Source organism: Pipistrellus hanaki, assembly GCF_964339955.1.
Source record: "Pipistrellus hanaki genome assembly, chromosome: 16".
NCBI lineage: Eukaryota > Metazoa > Chordata > Mammalia > Chiroptera > Vespertilionidae > Pipistrellus > Pipistrellus hanaki.
Window position 1 is genome coordinate 20,660,523 of NC_140518.1, and position 19,695 is coordinate 20,680,217.

At 36.8% G+C, this 19,695-nt stretch overlaps 1 protein-coding gene across 19 annotated transcripts in view; it reads right to left on the reverse strand.

The window, feature by feature from the left end:
- BCAS3 (BCAS3 microtubule associated cell migration factor) overlaps window positions 1-19,695 on the reverse strand; it is a 463,099-nt gene that overhangs the window by 384,463 nt on the left and 58,941 nt on the right. For all 19 annotated transcript variants that reach the window (XM_084861666.1, XM_084861664.1, XM_084861665.1 and 16 more), the window contains exon 7: window positions 12,198-12,270. In XM_084861666.1, coding sequence (XP_084717792.1) covers window positions 12,198-12,270 — 73 coding nt within the window. The remainder of the gene's footprint in view (window positions 1-12,197; window positions 12,271-19,695) is intronic.

Sequence of the window (19,695 nt, forward strand, 5' to 3'; positions counted from 1 at the left end):
GATAGTGCTCCCTGGCTGCGCTTCATATCTTTCTGACCTAAATAATAGGAGGTGCACCTAAGAAGGGCCCGACACTTGCCTAAATACTCTAAAGCACTGCCATATTTCACAGTAGTTAGTTATGAGCACCACTTTATGAATAAGGAAACTGAACCTGAGAGCATTGTAGAACCCAAAATGAAAATCAGATCCATTAGCTATAAATATCTCTATTAGATTTATCACTATTAGCTTCTATTAGATTTAAATACTACAAAAGCTGCCACTGCCCTAACTGCCTTGGCTCAGTGGATAGAGGATTAGCCTGAGGACTCAAGAGTCCCAGGTTTGATTTCAGTCAAGGGCATGTACCTTGGTTGCGGTTACATCCCCAGTGGATGTGTGCGTGTGCGTGTGCGTGTGCGTGTGTGTGCAGGAGGCAACTGATTGCTTTTTTTTTAATTGATGTTTCTGACTCTCTCTCCCTCCCCCTTCTTCTGTGTAAAAAATCAATAAAATTAAAAACATTTTAAAAGCTGCCACTGAAAGCCCAGTGTAATCCAGAATATCTTAGTGTCAAGGTTTGAGTTTAAGGTTCAAACACTATAGACTACTATCCTCTGGCAAGTTTTCCTTATTCAAATTTCTAGAAACACCTGTAAAATTTCCTAACTAATTGCTCAGGGTTATGGGTTCGATTCTGGTCAAGGACACATACCTCGGTTGCAGGCTATTTCCCCAGCCTGGTCAGGGCTTGTACAGGAGGCAACCAATCAATATGTCTCTCTCACTTCAATGTCAATATCTCTCTCTCTCTCTCTCTCTCTCTCTCTCTCTCTCTCTCTCTCAACAAACAAAAAAAAAAAAATGACCTAAATGCTTTTACCAACATGTTAGTATATTTATACATGGCTACCTAACTCTGAATCTCCAAATATCTTTGAAAAACAATACATATCAACAAGGAAAGCAAATGAAATCATCCCTGAATCAAACTGTAGCTATAACTAGAGAGAGAAAAACCAACAACTTTATTTATTTGGGGAGGAGAGGCTTAAATATTCAAAACTGGCAGTCTTCTCCTGAGCTGGCCCAGAACTGAGCAGGGATTACTTGAAAAACAAGAAGGGAGTAAGTACAACAGTCTTAGCCCTGGCAGAGCATAGAGAAATCGCCTAGGATTTACTTTCAGAAGCAAGGGAGTAGGGAGATATTTTTTTTTTAATCTGAAATATTTGGATCAAATCATCAGCTACTAATTGCTCAAAAGTCAGGGGGTGACAGGGAGCACGTAAAGGACCAGAGAAGTCTGTCACGAGAATAACATCAGGCCTGGGATGTATCCTCAGGAGTTTAGTGGTAAAGACAAGATAGAAGAAAGCGCTGATGGGTCTTATCAGAAAACCTGAGGAAGAACTAAAGCTACTGCCCCAAGGTATCATTTATTAAAGAAACCCTGTATCTGCCGAAAAGGCACACCCCTGCTAGGAAAGCAGGTAAAGCAGTGTTTCCCAAACTTCTCTCATGATGAGAATCACCTGGTGGAGTTGTTAAAACACAGATTCCTGAATCCCAACTAAGAAGTGCTAAACTAGAATTTTTGAGAACATATAGGTAAAATTGCATACCTAACTTAGTGCTCTGTATATAACATCTGTCTTAGAGCACTAGTTAAGTATACAATTTTACCTATATGTTCCCAAAAATTCTAGTTTAGCACTTCTTAGTTGGGATTCAGGAATCTGTGTTTTAACAACTCCACCAGGTGATTCTCATCATGAGAGAAGGTTGGGAAACACTGAGGTAAAGTATCCAAACCTCTCCAACCACAGCACCTAATCTCTATAAAACTTATTGCTAATGCCTCCCAGAGAAATCATATTGAGCTTATTATGGACAAAAATGGAGTAAAATCATTCACACAAAACTACTGGGAAACCAGAGTTTTATCTTAATGAAAATATCCCACCAAACCCACAAAATAAAAAACTTAACACAATAGTACAATACAATTTCTCAAACATGCATGCCTCACTTAGTAACTTTAATTTGTTCCTGAAAATTCTGCCACTAAATAAAAAGGTATTAGGTGGAAAATCATTTCCATTAACTTTTAATGGCAAAAACTACAATGAATTCTATCCCAATCCATATTTTCACAGAGTGAAAGAAATGTTAAATGAATATTAAAAATAAGTTTATAAAATATAAATTAATTTGAAAGTAAATATAGATTACAGGTCTCTAGTAAAATTAATTTACTTTCAGGTAGCCATTCAACCTCAGAATCAGACATGTTTGATGAGAATTATTTTTTTCTTGACATTATGACAAAAAAAGATGAAGACAACATGACACAGCCATAAAAGAGTAATCTTTGTATGGAAAAAGTAATATCTTCTGGTCTCAAGTATCATGACTATCTCACAAGACATAATGCAATTTCCTAGAATATACAACAAATTCAACAGAGTAAACTAACTTTAAAGAAATTATACTTTGTTTTATTTTATGTTTATTTTTAATCCTCTTTATAAGATCATTATTTACTTAGCTTGCTTTTCCTTTGTTTCACTTATATATGCACCATTTCTCCTCACCAATTTTTCAAGTTTCTTGGCATTCTTGAATCTCTTGCTCTTAAAATACATATACAATGTTGGCAGGAATGTGAAATGAGACAACCACTATGAAAAACATACATCAACATGTGGTTCAGCCAATCTATTCTTGGTGTTTATCCCATAGAAAAGAAAGCATGTATCTACAAAGACTTCAACATTATGTTCACAGCGGCATTCTTTGTAAAAGCAAAAACCTAGAAACAAGCATATCCACCAAGTGCATGGATAATCAAATTGTGGTATGCCCATATACCATATTGCTCAGTAATAAAAATAAATGAACTATTGATAAATGCAACAAGGATAAACCTCAAAATAAATATAATGCATAACACAAGGGAAAGTGTATATTACATGTTAACATTTATATAAAATTCTAGAAAATATTATACAAAATAATCTAAAATGATGGAAAGTAGGTATTAAAAATGGCAGCTAGCAGGACGGAGGTGAGGGAGAAGAAGTGAATGAGGGTATGAAAGGAGAGTGTGTGATGTGTGTGATGTGTGTGGTGTGTGTGTGAGTAAGAGACAGTTAAATCCCTGTAGTAGCAGCAGGGGATGGCAGACCAGGCTCTCTTGGACAAGGAGAGACTACCACCGCTGCAGGTACCCCCCAGACTGCAAGACTCCTGCACGGAGCCCATGCCATCTTGAAGAGGAGAACGACCTTTTTTAGGAACTCATCAGCACCACCAACTAGACAGGCCTTATAACTGCCCCAGGACCCAGCAGCCACCCCAGCCAAAATCCTGCTGCCACAGACCCTCGGACCTCCACCTCCAAAGGTGCACAGCTCGGCAGCAGTAAGTACAAACTCCCTCTCCCCAGCAACAGAACTCGTGACAAAAAATTTGCATGTTTGCAGAGTGCACAGACATCCAGGGCACACCATTACGTAGGCAGCGCCTGGGAGCCACTGGGAGCCCCCACGGGTGTGATTTTGTACAGACAAGAGCGCGGGGCTCTGCAATGGAAATTCTGAACTCCCTCTTCCTGAATAACTGCTCACAAACACCCCAACTGTGCAACTTCAGTGCCAGAGCCTCTCAGAGCATGTCAGAGCTCTGCGCAGCAGGCAAAGGCACCTCCACACTCGCACATTTCCAACAGGCAGGAACCCTGAGCCCATCCAAACACAGGGCGCTTGTGGGAGCCACTGTGAGCTCTACCTGGGCATGATCTTGGACAAACAGGGGCACACTCTCCCCCTACCTCCAGCAGTAGAAATTCTGAATTCACCCTTCCTGGATACCTGCCCACAAGCACCTCAATTACATGGCTACAGAGTGCTTCAGTGTGCCTCGCTGGCAAACATACCGGAAGTGCCCCTGTGAGCAGCCACTGGGAGCAAGCGTCTATCCACCACAGGTGCAGCAACAAAAGCTAAGACTGCCCACCACACAACTACAGAACTCTGGACACCACAGTCACGCCTTTCCAGAGAGCAGGCCCCCTGAGCCCCATCGCCCCAAAAGACAGTTCCTGGGTACCGCTGTGAGTCCCTGCTGGATACACGTGATTTCAATTAAGAGTGCAAGGCAGCAAAAATTGGGACACTCCCCTCCACGGCGGCTGACTTCTAGACACCGCAGTTGTGCCTCTCAAGCTCGTAGGCCTACATCAAGAGAACCCAAATAGCTGAAGTAGTGAGCTACACTAGATTACCAAGCCCAGGAGAACTGAGAGATTAAACCAGAGGTTCCCAAACTTGTTTGTGCCGTAGACCCCTTGCCATGTTTTTCGGTTTTGGGTAGACCCCCTACTTACCTGATATTGATTTTTTTGTAAATTTCTAACTGTAGTGAAGTTTAGTGTTAAAATTTAATAAAAAATAATGTACCTACTTTTCTCCGGCATTCTCAAACAAAATAACACTTGATTCACTATAATTTGTATGATAAACTACCAGTTTATATTTTTTTAAATATTTTCTCAGCACTTTCCTATTCAAGATTCAGGAAACAAATGAACGTATTTTTCTCACATTCATATTTATAGAGTGACGAATTGAACAAGTCGGTGCAAGTTCGCGAAGCTTTGAGACAAAAATTGGCAAGAATGTTTACTGCGCGTATGCTTGTAACAAGATGATACTGGTATATCATTATGTGCAGGTTTTTATCCTACAACTTACACAATTTTATAAACATATATAATAAATTTTTTACTTCATAGGTACTTTTATAAATAATTTATATGTTTTTATATTATAAGATAATATGATGTAAGTAAATAGGTACTATCAGTGTATGTTGAGATCCACTATCGTGGACCCCCATTTTCATTTCATGGACCCCCAAATTTTTTTTTCGCTGACGTAGACCCCTTGCAGGTTGTCATAGACCCCTGGGGGTCGATATAGACCACTTTGGGAATCACTGGATTAAACCATTAGCACCATCCCCAAATGAACCTAGGTAGCAAAGCAATTGGATCTACAATTAAAACATTACAGGAAAACATGGGAAGATTTTTTTAAAAAGCAATCCCCAAAGGAAAGAAAAAGAGGAATCACCAAAAAGGGGGTTAAATAAAATTGAGGCTAGCAGCTTATCAGAGAAAGAATTTAGAGTAATGGTTATAAGGATATTTAAACAGCTGGATGACAAATAATGAGAATTATAAGGAGCTGAATGAGAATGTCACCAACATGAAAGGAATTAAGAAGAGATGAAAACGATATAGCTGCAATAAAGAACACAATGGAAGGCTTAAACAGTAGACTAGAAGAGGCTGAGGACCGCATCAGCAAATTAGAAAACAAGGTAGGGAAAAAAAACCACAAAAACACAGCAGCAACTGTGTTTAAGAAGGCTTAAAAAGCAAGAGGAGAGCCTAAGGGAGCTTTGGGACAACACAAATTGAAACAATATTTGCATAATAGGGGTACCAGAGGGAAAGGAAAAGAAGCAAGGAATAGAAACCTGTTTGAAAAAAGAATGACAGAAAACTTCCCTGATATTGACAAGGAAAAAACACTAACACGAATCAGAAAGGATATATGCACCCCTATGTTCATAGCAGCACAATTTACATTAGCTAAGATTTGGAAACAGGCTAGGTGCCCATCAGCAGATGACTGGATCAGAAAACTATGGTACATCTACACAATGGAATACTATGCTGCTATAATAAAGGAATTCTTACTATTTGCAGCAGCTTGGATGGAACTGGAGAGCATTATGCTAAGTGAAATAAGCCAGTCAATGAAAGAAGAATACCATATTATCTCACTCATTTATGGATAATAAAGAACTTTATAAACTGATGAACAAAAAGATAGATACAGAGGCAGTAAAGCATCAAACAGACTGTCAAATTACAGTGGGAAGGTTGGGGTGGGGTAGGGGAGATAAGAGATTAACCAAAGGACTTGTATGCATGCATATAAGCATAACCAATGGACGTAAGACACTGAGGGTTGAAGGCATGTATGGGAGTGGGGGGCAGTGTGGGGGGGGAATGGGAAGATATGTACACATGTAATACCTCAATCAATAAAAAAAATTTTAAATGGAAAAAAAATTATGGAAAGTAGATCAGTGGTTATCTAAGGAAAAGGAGCAGTGGGAAGGGGTTGAATTATAAACAGACATCTTTGGGGGGTGATATATTCATTATCTTGCTTGTAGTGATGTTTTTACAGGTATATACTTACATCAAACAAAAAATTCTACACTTCAAATAAACAGTTTATTTTAAGTCAATTGTAACTCAATAAATATTTAACTTTTTGGATTTAAATCCAACCTTGGAAATATAGCCACAGAGTGCATATTTAAATAAAGGGTAAGAAATTCCTAACCAATTGAAATAAAGTAATGTTCTCACTCTTACAAGAACTTCCCACCACCAAATGGATACATAATGGAAATCTCTGTAGTTAAAGTACATGATCTTCATGGTTCTTTCTACTTCTAATATTCTATGTTTATATATGAAAACATCACATCTCTGATCCACATTGTGTGTAACATGATGATAGTATATTTTATGTTGGAATAACCATTCTCCTAGCTCTGCAGTCAACTGTTTAATAATATTACTCTTTCGCAACTATTCATAATACCCAACAAGATCCTAACCACAAACAGCTACATTACTGGAACTGTCTAGTATACAATATACAAAGAGCTTTAGTTTCCTTAGAGAGTGTATATCCTTTAGTATACTGTCCATACTTCCTCTCCCTCCTTCAAATTGTTACACAGGCACTGACTTAATCCCTGGATCAGTAGCACAATAAACATTATCTCCCTCCAATACCTTATATAGCTTATCTGGAATGATTATGGTATTGCCTCTTACACTCATACACAAATAGACAAAAACACATATATACACACAAAAGAAAGAAAGAACAAATCACTATCATGAATGCAATTAGAGCTAGTATTTTCAATTGTAGGCTAAATCATAATATGTTCATAGCTAAAAGATAAAATATGATGAACTTGGATTATTTTCATAGCAACTCCCACTTCCTTGAAAAGGTACTATAGCCGGGACCGGTTTGGCTCAGTGGATAGAGCTCGATCTGCGGACTGAAAGGTCCCGGGTTCGATTCCTGTCAAGGGCATGTACCTTAGTTGCGGGCACATCCCCAGTGGGGGAAGTGCAAGAGGCAGCTGATTGATGATTCTCTCTCATCGATGTTTCTAACTCTCTGTCCCTCTCAATTCCTCTCTGTGTAAAATCAATAAAATATATATATTTTTAAAAGGTACTATAAATTTATAAAAATGAAAATTATATTTAAAAAAATTTTTGTATTTCCCCAAGAATAATTTAAGAAGCAGTAATTATTGTAAATATAAGCAACTGACAATGTCTAAAGAACTAGGTAGTCAATTAAGCATTTGCCAGGGAAACAGATGGCAAATGACATGTTCTGTACCTCTCCTAAAGGGGAAGGAAGTTTTACCAGCTTTGAAGATGTTTACAACCTGGTGTAGTATATATGTTTCCTCAGATTTAAAACTTTTCTCAAAATCTGGAGACTGGCAAGTGAAGCAAAGGCCTGGGTCCTCAACTAACTGGGCCTGAACCTCCCTTAGTATCAGTTTCCTCGTGTATAAAATGAGAATAATTCAATCTCCTTCACAGGCTTGTTTCGGAATTAAATGAGGTTACATAATGGAAAATATTTAACAGACCTAGTACATAGCAGGCATTGAACATTTGCCTTCCAGTCCCTGGTGTTATATTAGCAGAGTCAACAAGTACATGCCTCATAAAAGAAAAACTGAGTTACAACTTTTTTTTTTTTTTATCCCAGGAATTGGGAAATAGATTCTAAAAGAATTCCCCTACAACGAGATCTCTCTACTATTACAGTCAACTTTAAAGTTACTGAAAAGTGTCCTGTGTATTTGACATCACCATCTGCCAACCTACAGCTAAAACTTAAAATAACACTTAAAATATATACATACTCACAGATTGCTTGCTCAGATTAGAGAGAAAATTCTATTCACAGTTGCAATATGACACTTACAAGAAACAGATCACAGTCCTCAATGAAAATGTCCTTCCTATGACTGTAAACATTCTGACAAAGATGCGACATAATCAGTTCAGCAAATAAATAACTGAAAACAAAACGAGTATTTTCCAGCAGCCTTTGGCATTAGAGAGAAAGGTATAAACCAGAAGAGAAATAATATAAAGAGCTTATACATATACAATAATAACAAGATACCTTACCCTAGAACTTAGAATGCCTGAAGTGACTTATGAACTTAATTTAAAAGTTTCTTTGTCATGTTATTTATCAATTATCATTATTTAAAACAGTCCACCAGGTAATACAAACATACAGAAGTCTTTTGACAGAATGATTCCCCTTCTATGACATAAATTAAGGAGCAAAAATGGGAGGGCCTTAGCTGGCTTGGTTCAGTGGATAGACCATCGACCTGAGGACTAAAGAGGCCCAGGTTGGATTCCAGTCAAGGGCATATGCCTGGGTTGCAGGCTCAATCCTCAGTAGGGGATGTGCAGGAGACAGCCCATCAATGATTCTGTCTCATCATTGATGTTTCTATCTCTCTCTCCCTCTCCCTCTTCCTTCTTTGCTGAAATCAATTAAAAAAAAAAAATTTTTTTTTTTGATGGGAGGAATAAAATGAATATCTACAATACATTTTTTTCAACTAGGTAAATGCTATTTAATAATCAGGACTAGATTTATTGCTCCTGTGCAGATTAATTTTATTTGGCAACTTAGCTAGGCCACAATAACCAGATTTAGTCAAATATTATTCTAGATTTTTCTGTAAAACTTTTTTAGATAAGATTAACATGTAAGTCAACATAACTTGAGTTAAGCAGATTGTACTCTATCATGTGAGAGGGGCATATCCAATCAGTTGAAAGCTTTAATAATAATTTTTGTTAACACCTTCTTGGAGGAACAGGGAATTCTGCCTCCAGATTAAGATTGCTATTCTTCTCCTGGTCTCCAGATTTTGGGCTTACCAGCCTTGACAGTTATGTGAGCCAATTTTTTAGAATCTCTTACTCACATACACACACACACACACACACACACACACACATACACACAACCCTATCTCTCACATTTCATTGGTTCTCTGGAGAACCCTAATTTAATCCATATACCATCAAATTCAACATTCAGTAAATTATCTTATCACCTTACACTTACTATATTAGCTTATCCTATATAATCCTATATAATAAAGAGCTAATATGCTCATTAGACCAGCAGAACGACCTTCCAAAATGACTTTCTGGAACGACCAGTGGGAAGAGCCATGGTGACACGAGGCAGCCAGGGCTGCGATGGGCTGAGCCCCTTGCACGACTTTTGTGCATGAGGCCTCTGGTCTATATATATAAAAGCCTAATATGCTAAGTGTCCAACCGATCTGTCAAACATTCGGTCAACCACTAGACCAGTCACTATGACCACCCAATCACTATGACCACGAGGGGCAGACGCTCCAACAGGTAGGTTAGCTTGCTGCTGTGGTCTGGCTGACCGGGACTGGGCGAGACCTTCCAGACACACCCTGGAGCCCTCCCCAGGTCTCTCCCCAGCCTGCTGACCCCATCGGCCCCAATCAGGACTGGGAGAGGGCCCTGATTGGCACTGATCACCAATCAGGCTGAGGGACCCCACCCATGCACAAATTCATGCACCGGGCCTCTTGTTTTTTGATAAAGTGATATGGTAATAAATGAACCCTACAGAAATAAAAAATAATAATCTCCTTAATCTTACAGCTAGCAGCACTGATAAGAAATAGAACATCTTTCAAAAACTACAATCCAAACTCAGCAGGTAGCTGAGTGTCTTCCACAAACAACTTTTTGAGGGGCTTCCACAGGCCTTCCTGCACCTGAATTACAGAGAGCTAAATAAACATCATGAAAGTGAAAACAACTGAGTTTCCCATCACCATAGTAGCTCCTCCTCCTCTGAGATTCACTTTCTCTTCCAGCTCCCTCATCAACACATCAGTACCCTGGTTATTCTGCCGACTTAAATATGGTATGGAGTTCCTCTAGAAAGTTTAGTATTTCATTTTTTGTATCTCTTCAACACCAGAATTTCCATTTGATTTTTCTATAATTTCTAACTCCCTATTGAGACCCCCTATTTGTTGAATCGTCATTATCACACTTTCCTTTAACAGCTGCTTTAAAAACCCTTTGCTGTAGAATTTAACCGTGGAGACAATCAGCTTCTATTTCCTTTTTTCTTCAATCTATCACATTTTCCTGTTTCTTGACATGTGTCATAATTTTATGTTGAAAACATTTTCTATAATACGGTATAACATTTCTGGCATCTGTCTTCCTACATAATGTGAAGTTTTACTTCTCTTTAAGTCTTGTTTTTTATTTTAAAATCTGGTTTCCTGACGGGTTGCCCGTCTGTCCATGTAGCTTGGTGGTTAGCTGAGATTTTGCTCGAATACTCTAAGTCAACATAGGCTGTCATCCTTCCCAGAAGAATCTGTGTGTGGACAGGGGAGCACATTCAACATTCATAACATTTTCAAGTCTCCCAAGGTTTTCATTCCCCCAGACTCCTTCATGGGTCCTCTGCACATACCTGAAGCCACTGCTCTCACAACTCAGATACCCCCCCAGACAATGTTCCCCGGGCTGGCAAAACCTGCTGCTCCAAGTGGAATGTGCATCTTCCAACCACAGCAGGGAAAGTGCCCATCCTCATGATCTTCCCTACTCTTAAAATCAACCAAATTAGGAGGAGGACGGGTGGAGTGTGAGGGGAGCAGCTCCAGGAATGAATGCTACAGATTCCCATTGTTACCACTTAAAGTTTAAACACTTCTCAAACATAAACACTTTTCAGATTGTTGTAAGCCATTGGTTGAGTTCCAGAGCACTGAAATGGTTGCTTCTGCCTGTTTCACAGATAATCTTAGTCCTAAATCATAAACTTCCATCATTCTTAAATGTATTTACACCAGTTTCTGTTCTACTTTATAGCTTTATAACTACTATGGAAGTCTTTACTCTTCTATGTACTGCCAAACCTCCCATTCTTTTAGATCCAACACATGCACACCTTCTTCATGAGGCCTTCACCCCTTAATCCACACACACACAATGATCTCTACTTTCGCTGAATTCCTTTTATACATAATCCTATATAATAAAAGGATAATATGCAAATTGACCCTAATGCAACAACAGGGAACAACCAATCGCTATGATCAGCACTGACCGCCAGGGGGCAGACGTTCAACACAGGAGCTGCCCCCTGGTGGTCAGTGCACTTCCACAGTGGTAGTACCACTCAGCCAAAAGCTGGCTCATGGCTGGCCAGTGAGGCAGCCGTGGCGGGAGCCTCTCCCACCTCCTCAGCAGCACTAAGGATGTCCAACTGCAGTAAGGTGCACTCCCCAAGCTGCCAGAGGGGGATGTCTGATACCACAGGGAGCGGTCCTAAGCTGGCAGGTGGACAACCCCCAAGGGGTCCTGGACTGTGAGAGGGCACACGCTGGGCTGAGCCACAAACACACACACACACACGAATTTTCATACACCAGGCCTCTAGTTATTTTATTATTATTTTCTGTGTGTTATACTTTTTTTTCCCCAGCTATATCCTTAAGGCTTTGGGACAAAGAATTGAGTTTTCATACTTTTGTATCTTTACCCCATACCTGACATATTGCTAACTATACTGTAAATTTGTGCCTAGTTCAACCCCCAAATTTAAAATTATAACACATGTAGTCAAACCACTTCCCCAAAAAAGCACAATTAAGACACTAAAATCTAATCATGTTATACCATTAACACATTCTTCCCTTTTTCACTGAATCCATGATCTAAAGTGCACACATGAGCTGAAAGCATGTGACAGGGACCCCTGCTTACCAAGGCTAATACCCATTTTAATCATCTCCCTTACTAACAAAATTAGTATTCTCCTTGCAGTGAGGAGTTCGAGTTGAGGAGATGCACTAACTGAAAACACAGTAGTCATCTTAAAATCATTGGGGAGATGAATCATCAAAAGTTTTCCCTCTGAAATCATAATATAAATTTTTAATAATGGTTTAAAGAATTTTTAAAATTTCCTTACCCAGAAGATCCATTGCTCTTACAAACACCAAGAAGGGGCCTTTTCTCTGCAAAGCTGTCACACTTTTGAGTACCTGATATGGAATATAAAATGTAAAACAAAATTTTGAGAAGTATTCTTACATAATGCCCATTATTTTCATGTTCTCAGAATATTTACAGCCAAAAAGATACCAAAACATTCATTAAAAATTGATATGATTTTTATACTATTTTTTAGCAAAACTGGAAAATGTATAAATAAACCTGTAATTATTTTTAATTGAATAAAATATATTTTCTTTTAATTGGCATAAACTTAAAACTTATACACATCTCTAAGCTCCTGGAGGAGCTCAAAAAATCACCCCCAATTCTACCAACTAATTACCTAGGAATAGTATGATCTTGATTTTAAAACTAAATAAAGGTAAGTCAGGAAAGGGAAATTATAAAATTATAGGCCATTCTCAAAACATAAATGCAAATGCAAATATCCTTTAAAAATATTAAACTAAATGCCAATGTATTAGGAAAAGTAAAATCTTATAACCAAGTTGGATTTACCCAAGTAATAGTAATAATTTTACATTATAAAACCAATTAACATATTCATCCTATTGTTTCAGCAGATGCAGAAAAGCATTCAATTAAATTATACATATAGTCATGATAATAACAAAAGAAGCAACAAAAAATTTTCTTACCACAATAATGATTATCTACAAAAGAACTACAAGAATCAATGGTAATGTTTCAGAGCATTCCTATTAAAATCAGCAATAACAAAAGGATGCCCAATGTAACTGCTCTCATTCAACCCTATAATGGATGAACCAGACAGGATAATAATAATCAATGAACTCAAAAATATTACAGGATATGAAACCAATATAATAGCAGCAACGACCATAAAAAAAAATGGTCGTGAAATGCAAATGTATCTAAATCCAGGCAAGGAGGGGAAGGAGGGGAAGGAGGAGGAGGAGGAGGAGGAGGAGGAGGAGGAGATTTTTGTCACCTGCCTACACATAGAAGAATCTTGAGAACATTATGCTAAGTGAAACAAGTAATAAAAAATAAAATAAAAAAGACAAATACTCTATTATTCCACTTATTTGAAGTTGTAGTCAAACTCATAGAAACAGAAAGTGAAATGCTGTTACCAGTGACTGGGGTGGATGAAGAAATGGAGAGGACTGTTCACAGGGTACAAAGTTACAGTTTTATAAGCAGAAATAGTTCTAGAGATCTGTGAATGTATTAGCACTACTAAATAGTACAGTTAAAATCTGTCCAGATAGTAAATTTTGTTAGACAATTTTTATAGTTTTATTACAGATTTTTGAAAAAGATAGAAATAAGTTGTATGTGTGGTGAGACACTTATATACATACATATTTTGTTATATGAAGCACAGAATGCATAAACTCATAAAGATAAACAACAATTTCAAAATAGGGATCTATTCCTTAGGGAATTATGATAAAAGTATTTGGGAGAGACAGGGAACTTCAACACTTTTTAAACAATATTTTCTGACTCTTTACTAATATTCCATTTCAATGGATCTCTCCAAGGATTATGAGGTTTTAATACGGAGGATGCACCTTAATAGTTACACATTTAAACTGTGACATGACATAATATAAATATTTTTAAATTTTAAATATAGTAGTTATACAAAATAAGTTAGGGCAAGTTTTTTCATCCCTTGGCAGACTCTATTATCAACACCAGAATATGATAAAGATCAAAACTAAAACACAATTAATGTTTACTAATAAAGTTCTTTATAACTACTTAAACTTTTTAGGAACTACAGCAATCAGTGTTTAAGTCTTTAAAAATCATTAATTACTATGGATTGTATGCCCTTACCCCTTCAAAACAAATAAATCAGATTTCACAATTAACAATGTGCCTTGAACGAAGCACAAGTTAAAAATTAACTGGTTCTTAGAGCGCTATTATTGATGTTTAAATTTTATTTTAATTAGTAAAAAAGGGTGAGATGTAGAGAGCCTCCTGAGAAGGCACATGGACATTCTTTTAATTCTTATCAGCTGAGCCTGAGGGCACTGGCAGAATCCTCTTATCAGTACTGATTTCTTAATCAAGTGCTTGGAATGAGGAACAAATAGGACCTTGACTCACCCAGGTCTCGATATGCTAAATCTTGTACCAAAAAAATAAAGCGCTTACCCAGATTTTGATGAATAGGATCTGGGCACACCCGAAACTCCTTTTGACCTTAAACTCCCCTTTGGAAGCCAATAAAAATAAAAATTAAAAATAAAAAACCAAGGAAATTAAAAAACCTGATGAACAATATTAACTGTTGAATATAATAGAATCAGAGGTATGGCCGAAACCGGTTTGGCTCAGTGGATAGAGCGTCGGCTTGGGGACTGAAGGGTCCCGGGTTGATTCCGGTCAAGGGCATGTACCTTGGTTGTGGGCACATCCCCAGTGGGGGGTGTGCAAGAGGCAGCTGATGGATGACTCTCTCTCGTCGATGTTTCTAACTTGCTATCTCTCTCTCCCTTCCTCTCTGTACAAAATCAATAAAATATATTTAAAAAAAAAAAAAAAAGAATCAGAGGTATGGAAGGGGAGTGAACTGATGATTCTCAAGGAAAAGAGGAGTGGGGAGTGCGGGAAGAGACTGAACATAAACTGCGCACCTATGGATGGGGACAATAGGGGGTGGGGAAAGGGCAGAGGGTGGGGTAGGAACCTGGTGGAGGGGGAAAAAATTAGGAACTTTTGTAATAATATTAACAATAAAGGTTTCTTAAAAATAATAATAATAATAAATTAACTGGTCCAAAGCCCACAATCTTTATGTTCTAAATTAATTATGACTGAACTTCATCTCTTCAAGCCTAGCTCTTCACTCCTACCTATTTCACTTCCACCTTTAACAATAGCTATTTTCATTCTGCTTCCTGGTATCAGCAAGGTCACAGCTTATACCTGGATTCAACACTCCACTTTGACATGCTGATGAATGAAATTTCATGGTCTTAAAATGCAAATAATCCTGGCAAAAATAGTTTGATTGTTTTGGGTTTCTCCAAACCTGAATTCAAGAACTCCATTGGTTTAGCTGACCTGATCAATTAGTACAACAAACTATAGAAGATCAACCACCTAATACTTACTAAAGACTCATACTCTTCATGGGTATTTAGGGAAGGAATCAAAGAAAAAAAAAATTTTTTAAGTTCAAATTCAAGTAGTTGGAAAACTATACAGCAAAACCTTAATTCTGCTTTAAATAATTTCACTGAGGGTAGTTTGGATAAATACAATTCTAAAAGTGTTAGCATAAAAATTCTACAATCTTATGAACACTGTTGCTATTAACCTGATTTTTCATGCAGTATAAATAGTAGCATGTACTCTCCATGATGCTTAATGGAGTCATCACTCTCCCATACTGTAATCCTCCAAACTGTAGAGGATTAACTTTTTATATATAAAATTGTGTTTATTTGCATGTACAATAGAGAGAATGACGTTACACACACCTGTTCTACAGCATTTAACAGAATGCAGCATGGTGATTGAAATGAAAACCAGCTAGCCAAATCCATCAAATATAAAATCTACTGCAATCCTGTTGCAAAGTCCTTTTGTTAAACTCCTTTTATTCTAAATCCTTTTAATTCTGTCCGATAACACTAAAACATTTATAAAAAGCTTAAAATCCTAATAAATCGCACAATTAAAGTAATGAAAATGGGCTTGCCCACGAAGTCACAACTCTACCCCCTCTCAAAAAATTCAAGACAGTTTGAATGTCAGAAAATGTTAAATAATACCCCTCACCATACATGCCATTGTAAACTCATTTAAACCAATGAGTTTAAGCTCATAAATCAGCCTTAAGGATTTCAAGATAGCAAATAGAAACCACTTCTGTGAGGATCCAAAAGCAAATACAGATGCAAATAAAAATCCAACTGATAATGAAATATTCCAACTCTGCTCTTTTGATGTTGTGGATGATGTCTTAAGTATAAATATTTTACACAAAACTATGCTAATAGTAATAAATTCTAAGTGTGAAAATCTTTTGCAGAAAGATTCTATTGAACAACTTAATGCATTTTATCAGTTAAACCTGTGGTCGGCAAACTGCAACTCACGAGCCACATATGGCTCTTTGGCCTCTTGAGTGTGGCTCTTCCACAAAATACCACAACCTGGGTGAGTCTATTTTGAATAAGTGACGTTAGAAAAACTTTTTAAAAGTTGGCTCTCAAAAGAAATATCAATCGTTGTACTGTTAATTAATGAGTTTGATGACCACTGAGTTAAACCATTTCCAAGACTTCCATTCCATTTTTTATTTACTTGAAATAATTACTTTAGAAAATATTTAATTCTGTTTGTCTACATCCAGTTTTTTTCATAGATTCTCTTAATGTGAGAATAAAATTGTAGTCATATATTACAGGTCTAAATTTTGGCTAAAAAATAAGATTCTGTTGTCAATTTACAGTCAGATTTTTCCCACTAAAAATTTCTATTTTCTTACAAAATTTTCCATTGTGTGCTATAAAGCAATCACCATTATGAATTGGGTAACCTCATATAAGTCTCTTACCTAAGCAAAAGAATTTTTAAAAACAGGATATGAAGTGGAAAATGAGGTGAGGAAGGAAAAATAGGAAAATAGATATACACGTTGCAGGTACCATCAACCAACCACGGGAAAGAGCAACAGGACAGAAATCTTACTGCCTTGAACAGTTTTACCTAAATATGATTACAAAGACATCTTTTCCACTTGCCTAAAATAGCCAAAATATGTATATACATTTTAGCCTCCACAGTGACTTCAAATAGTTTAAAATATTAAAGACAACATTTTTTCATTATTGCTAGCTTTATTACCTTCCTCTGAATGTTAAAATGTTCCGTATGTGAAGTATCCCTTAACATTTAAAGGTCCCATATTATTTCACTTTGATAATCAGGCTTCTTATGCTCTCTCACAGATGAGACTCATCAAACTTTAAGGAACACAAGATTACAAACCATCCATATGACAGAGGAGTAAACTGATAGTAAGAAAAGTTAAATAACTTGCCCAATAAATGCCACATGTGACCCTGAAAGACAGCCCAGAATTCTTCCCTCTGCTCACTTAAATTAAAAAAGTACTGCTATATAAAACCATGATCAACTTCTTCACTTACAAAAAAAATCATTGGCAAAGGCTAATGTACTTACTCCCTTAATGCTTTAATTCTATCATCTGCAAAGTAGAGATAAGTACCAATACTTCACCTAGAATTGTGAGAATTATAAAAATAAAAATAAAATAAAAATAAAAAGTAATAAATGCAATGGTGCTGAAACAGTGAGAACTCAATAAATTTAATGCAATTATATTGCTGCTGGCAACTGTAATATGATAAATCCATTTATCTACTTTTCTGGTGAAGAAAAAATAAATACTGTTCACACCCTTGACTATTTTCTTGCTCTTTCTTGCATGATGCCAGTATTTCTACCCCTTGCTCACCCACACTGAAATATGCCAAGCACACACCTCAGGTATGCTAAACTTTCTCTTCTGTCTCCTGGGCATAAATACCCAGTTATGCCCTAGTCATCTATCTGGTTCATTTGTCTACTTTTTTAGTTCATTCTCAAATGATTTCTTTTTCTTCAAAGCACTTAACAAAATCTCATATTATATACATTCTAGTCATGTATATAGTCTCAGAGCATTCAAATGATGGCTCAAATTCCATGACACAAAAAGACTTGTATGAGAATGTCCACAACAGCTTTATTCATAATACCTCAAAACTATACTCAACCCAAAGTCCACCAACAGAAAAATGAATAATTTAGTATTTTAATAGAATGGAATACTACTCCACAATAAAAAAGAAAGATACATTGATACACACAAATCATTAAGAATAGGGAAAAATACTCCCTCTAAAATATGTAAAGAAATCAGACAGCACATGCCACTGGAATAGATGTTTTATCAACCTTAATTCTGAAGTTTAATTGCCATATCTGTAAAATGAAGATTCTACATAACTTGCAAATAGCAAATGATTAATAAATGGTAGCTATTACAATAAACTAAAATAAAATGAAGGCATTCTGGAGAACTGATATAAAAAAATTAGTGAAATCATACAAATATTTAACAATAAATTAAACATAGAAGTAACAATTATGAGATTCTCTCAATGCTATAAGTTATTTGAAAGGATGCGACAGATAAATTAAAATAGAATTAAATCATCCCTCCTCAACAGGAATTTCTGGACTACTCAGAAAACTAGTACAACTGAAATATGAAGAAAAGTAAACAATAGGCATTAGATTCTCTCTTGAAGCACCCAAAAAGTTCATAGAGATCATCTTTTGCTTAATTGATCAGAAAGTATTCACAAAGAATGCCAAATTGGAATTAAGGTTTTAAAGGATAAGAATATATGGGTGAGGACAAGAAAAAATAAAACAAAGACAAAAAAATACAACCCCACCGAGTTGGCTCAGTGATTGCGTGTTGACCTATGAACCAGAAGGTCATGGTTCCATTCCCAGTAGGAGCACATGCCTGGGTTGTGGGCTCAATCCCCAGTAGGAGGCATGCAGGAGGCAGCCGATCAATGATTGTCATCACTGAAGTTTATTTCTCTCTCCCTTTTCCTTCCTCTCTGAAATCAATAAAAATGTTTGTGTGTTGTTTTTAAAAAAAAAAAAAAAAATACAAAAAATACCAAAAAAAAAAAAACAAATGTGTTGTACTACTGGAGAAGGGCATATTCAATTGACTAACAGATTCTTGTATGTGCCCTCACCTGTGATAGAACCTGAAACCTTGGCGAATTCGGACAAAGTTCTAACCAACTGAGCTACCTGGCCAGGCATCCCTCCCTTTTATATCTTTACTATAAACTTTTTTGTTGTTGTTCCCAAGAGTTATCCAAGAACTCATACAAAATGTGCCAAATAAATGAGTTTTAATCCTCATCTTCCTCCTCTTCTTCATTCTGCTTAATTGGGAAGTAAAGCAATTCCTAACTCTCTTGGCTATTAACAACTACAAGCAACAAATTATGTTAATTATTCTTCTTCAAATATTTCTTGGTGAGATATTTAAAATACCTTTTGGGAAAAGGCACCCCAAAGTTACAATGATCTTGCTCTTGCTTCTTTCAAGATTACAACCCCTCTACTGAGATTACCAGCTTTTTCAATAACCTTTATTCTCTTCTAAAGAAATTGCTCAAAATTGGCATTCCATCATCTGCAGGATGGGTATGATTAAGGGTATTTTCTTTTTTTCTTTTTCTTTTCTTTTTTCCAGCCTCCCTTTGCCACATCTTTTTCAGAGGTGCCATGGTGGCAGGGGACACTGTGTACATCTAAATTCTCATTTATGATTTCCATTTCTGTCCCAGTAAAAAACTCCATGTTTCCCTTGCTTGCATCTTTTTCATCTCCACATATGGCACAGAGTACAAAGAATT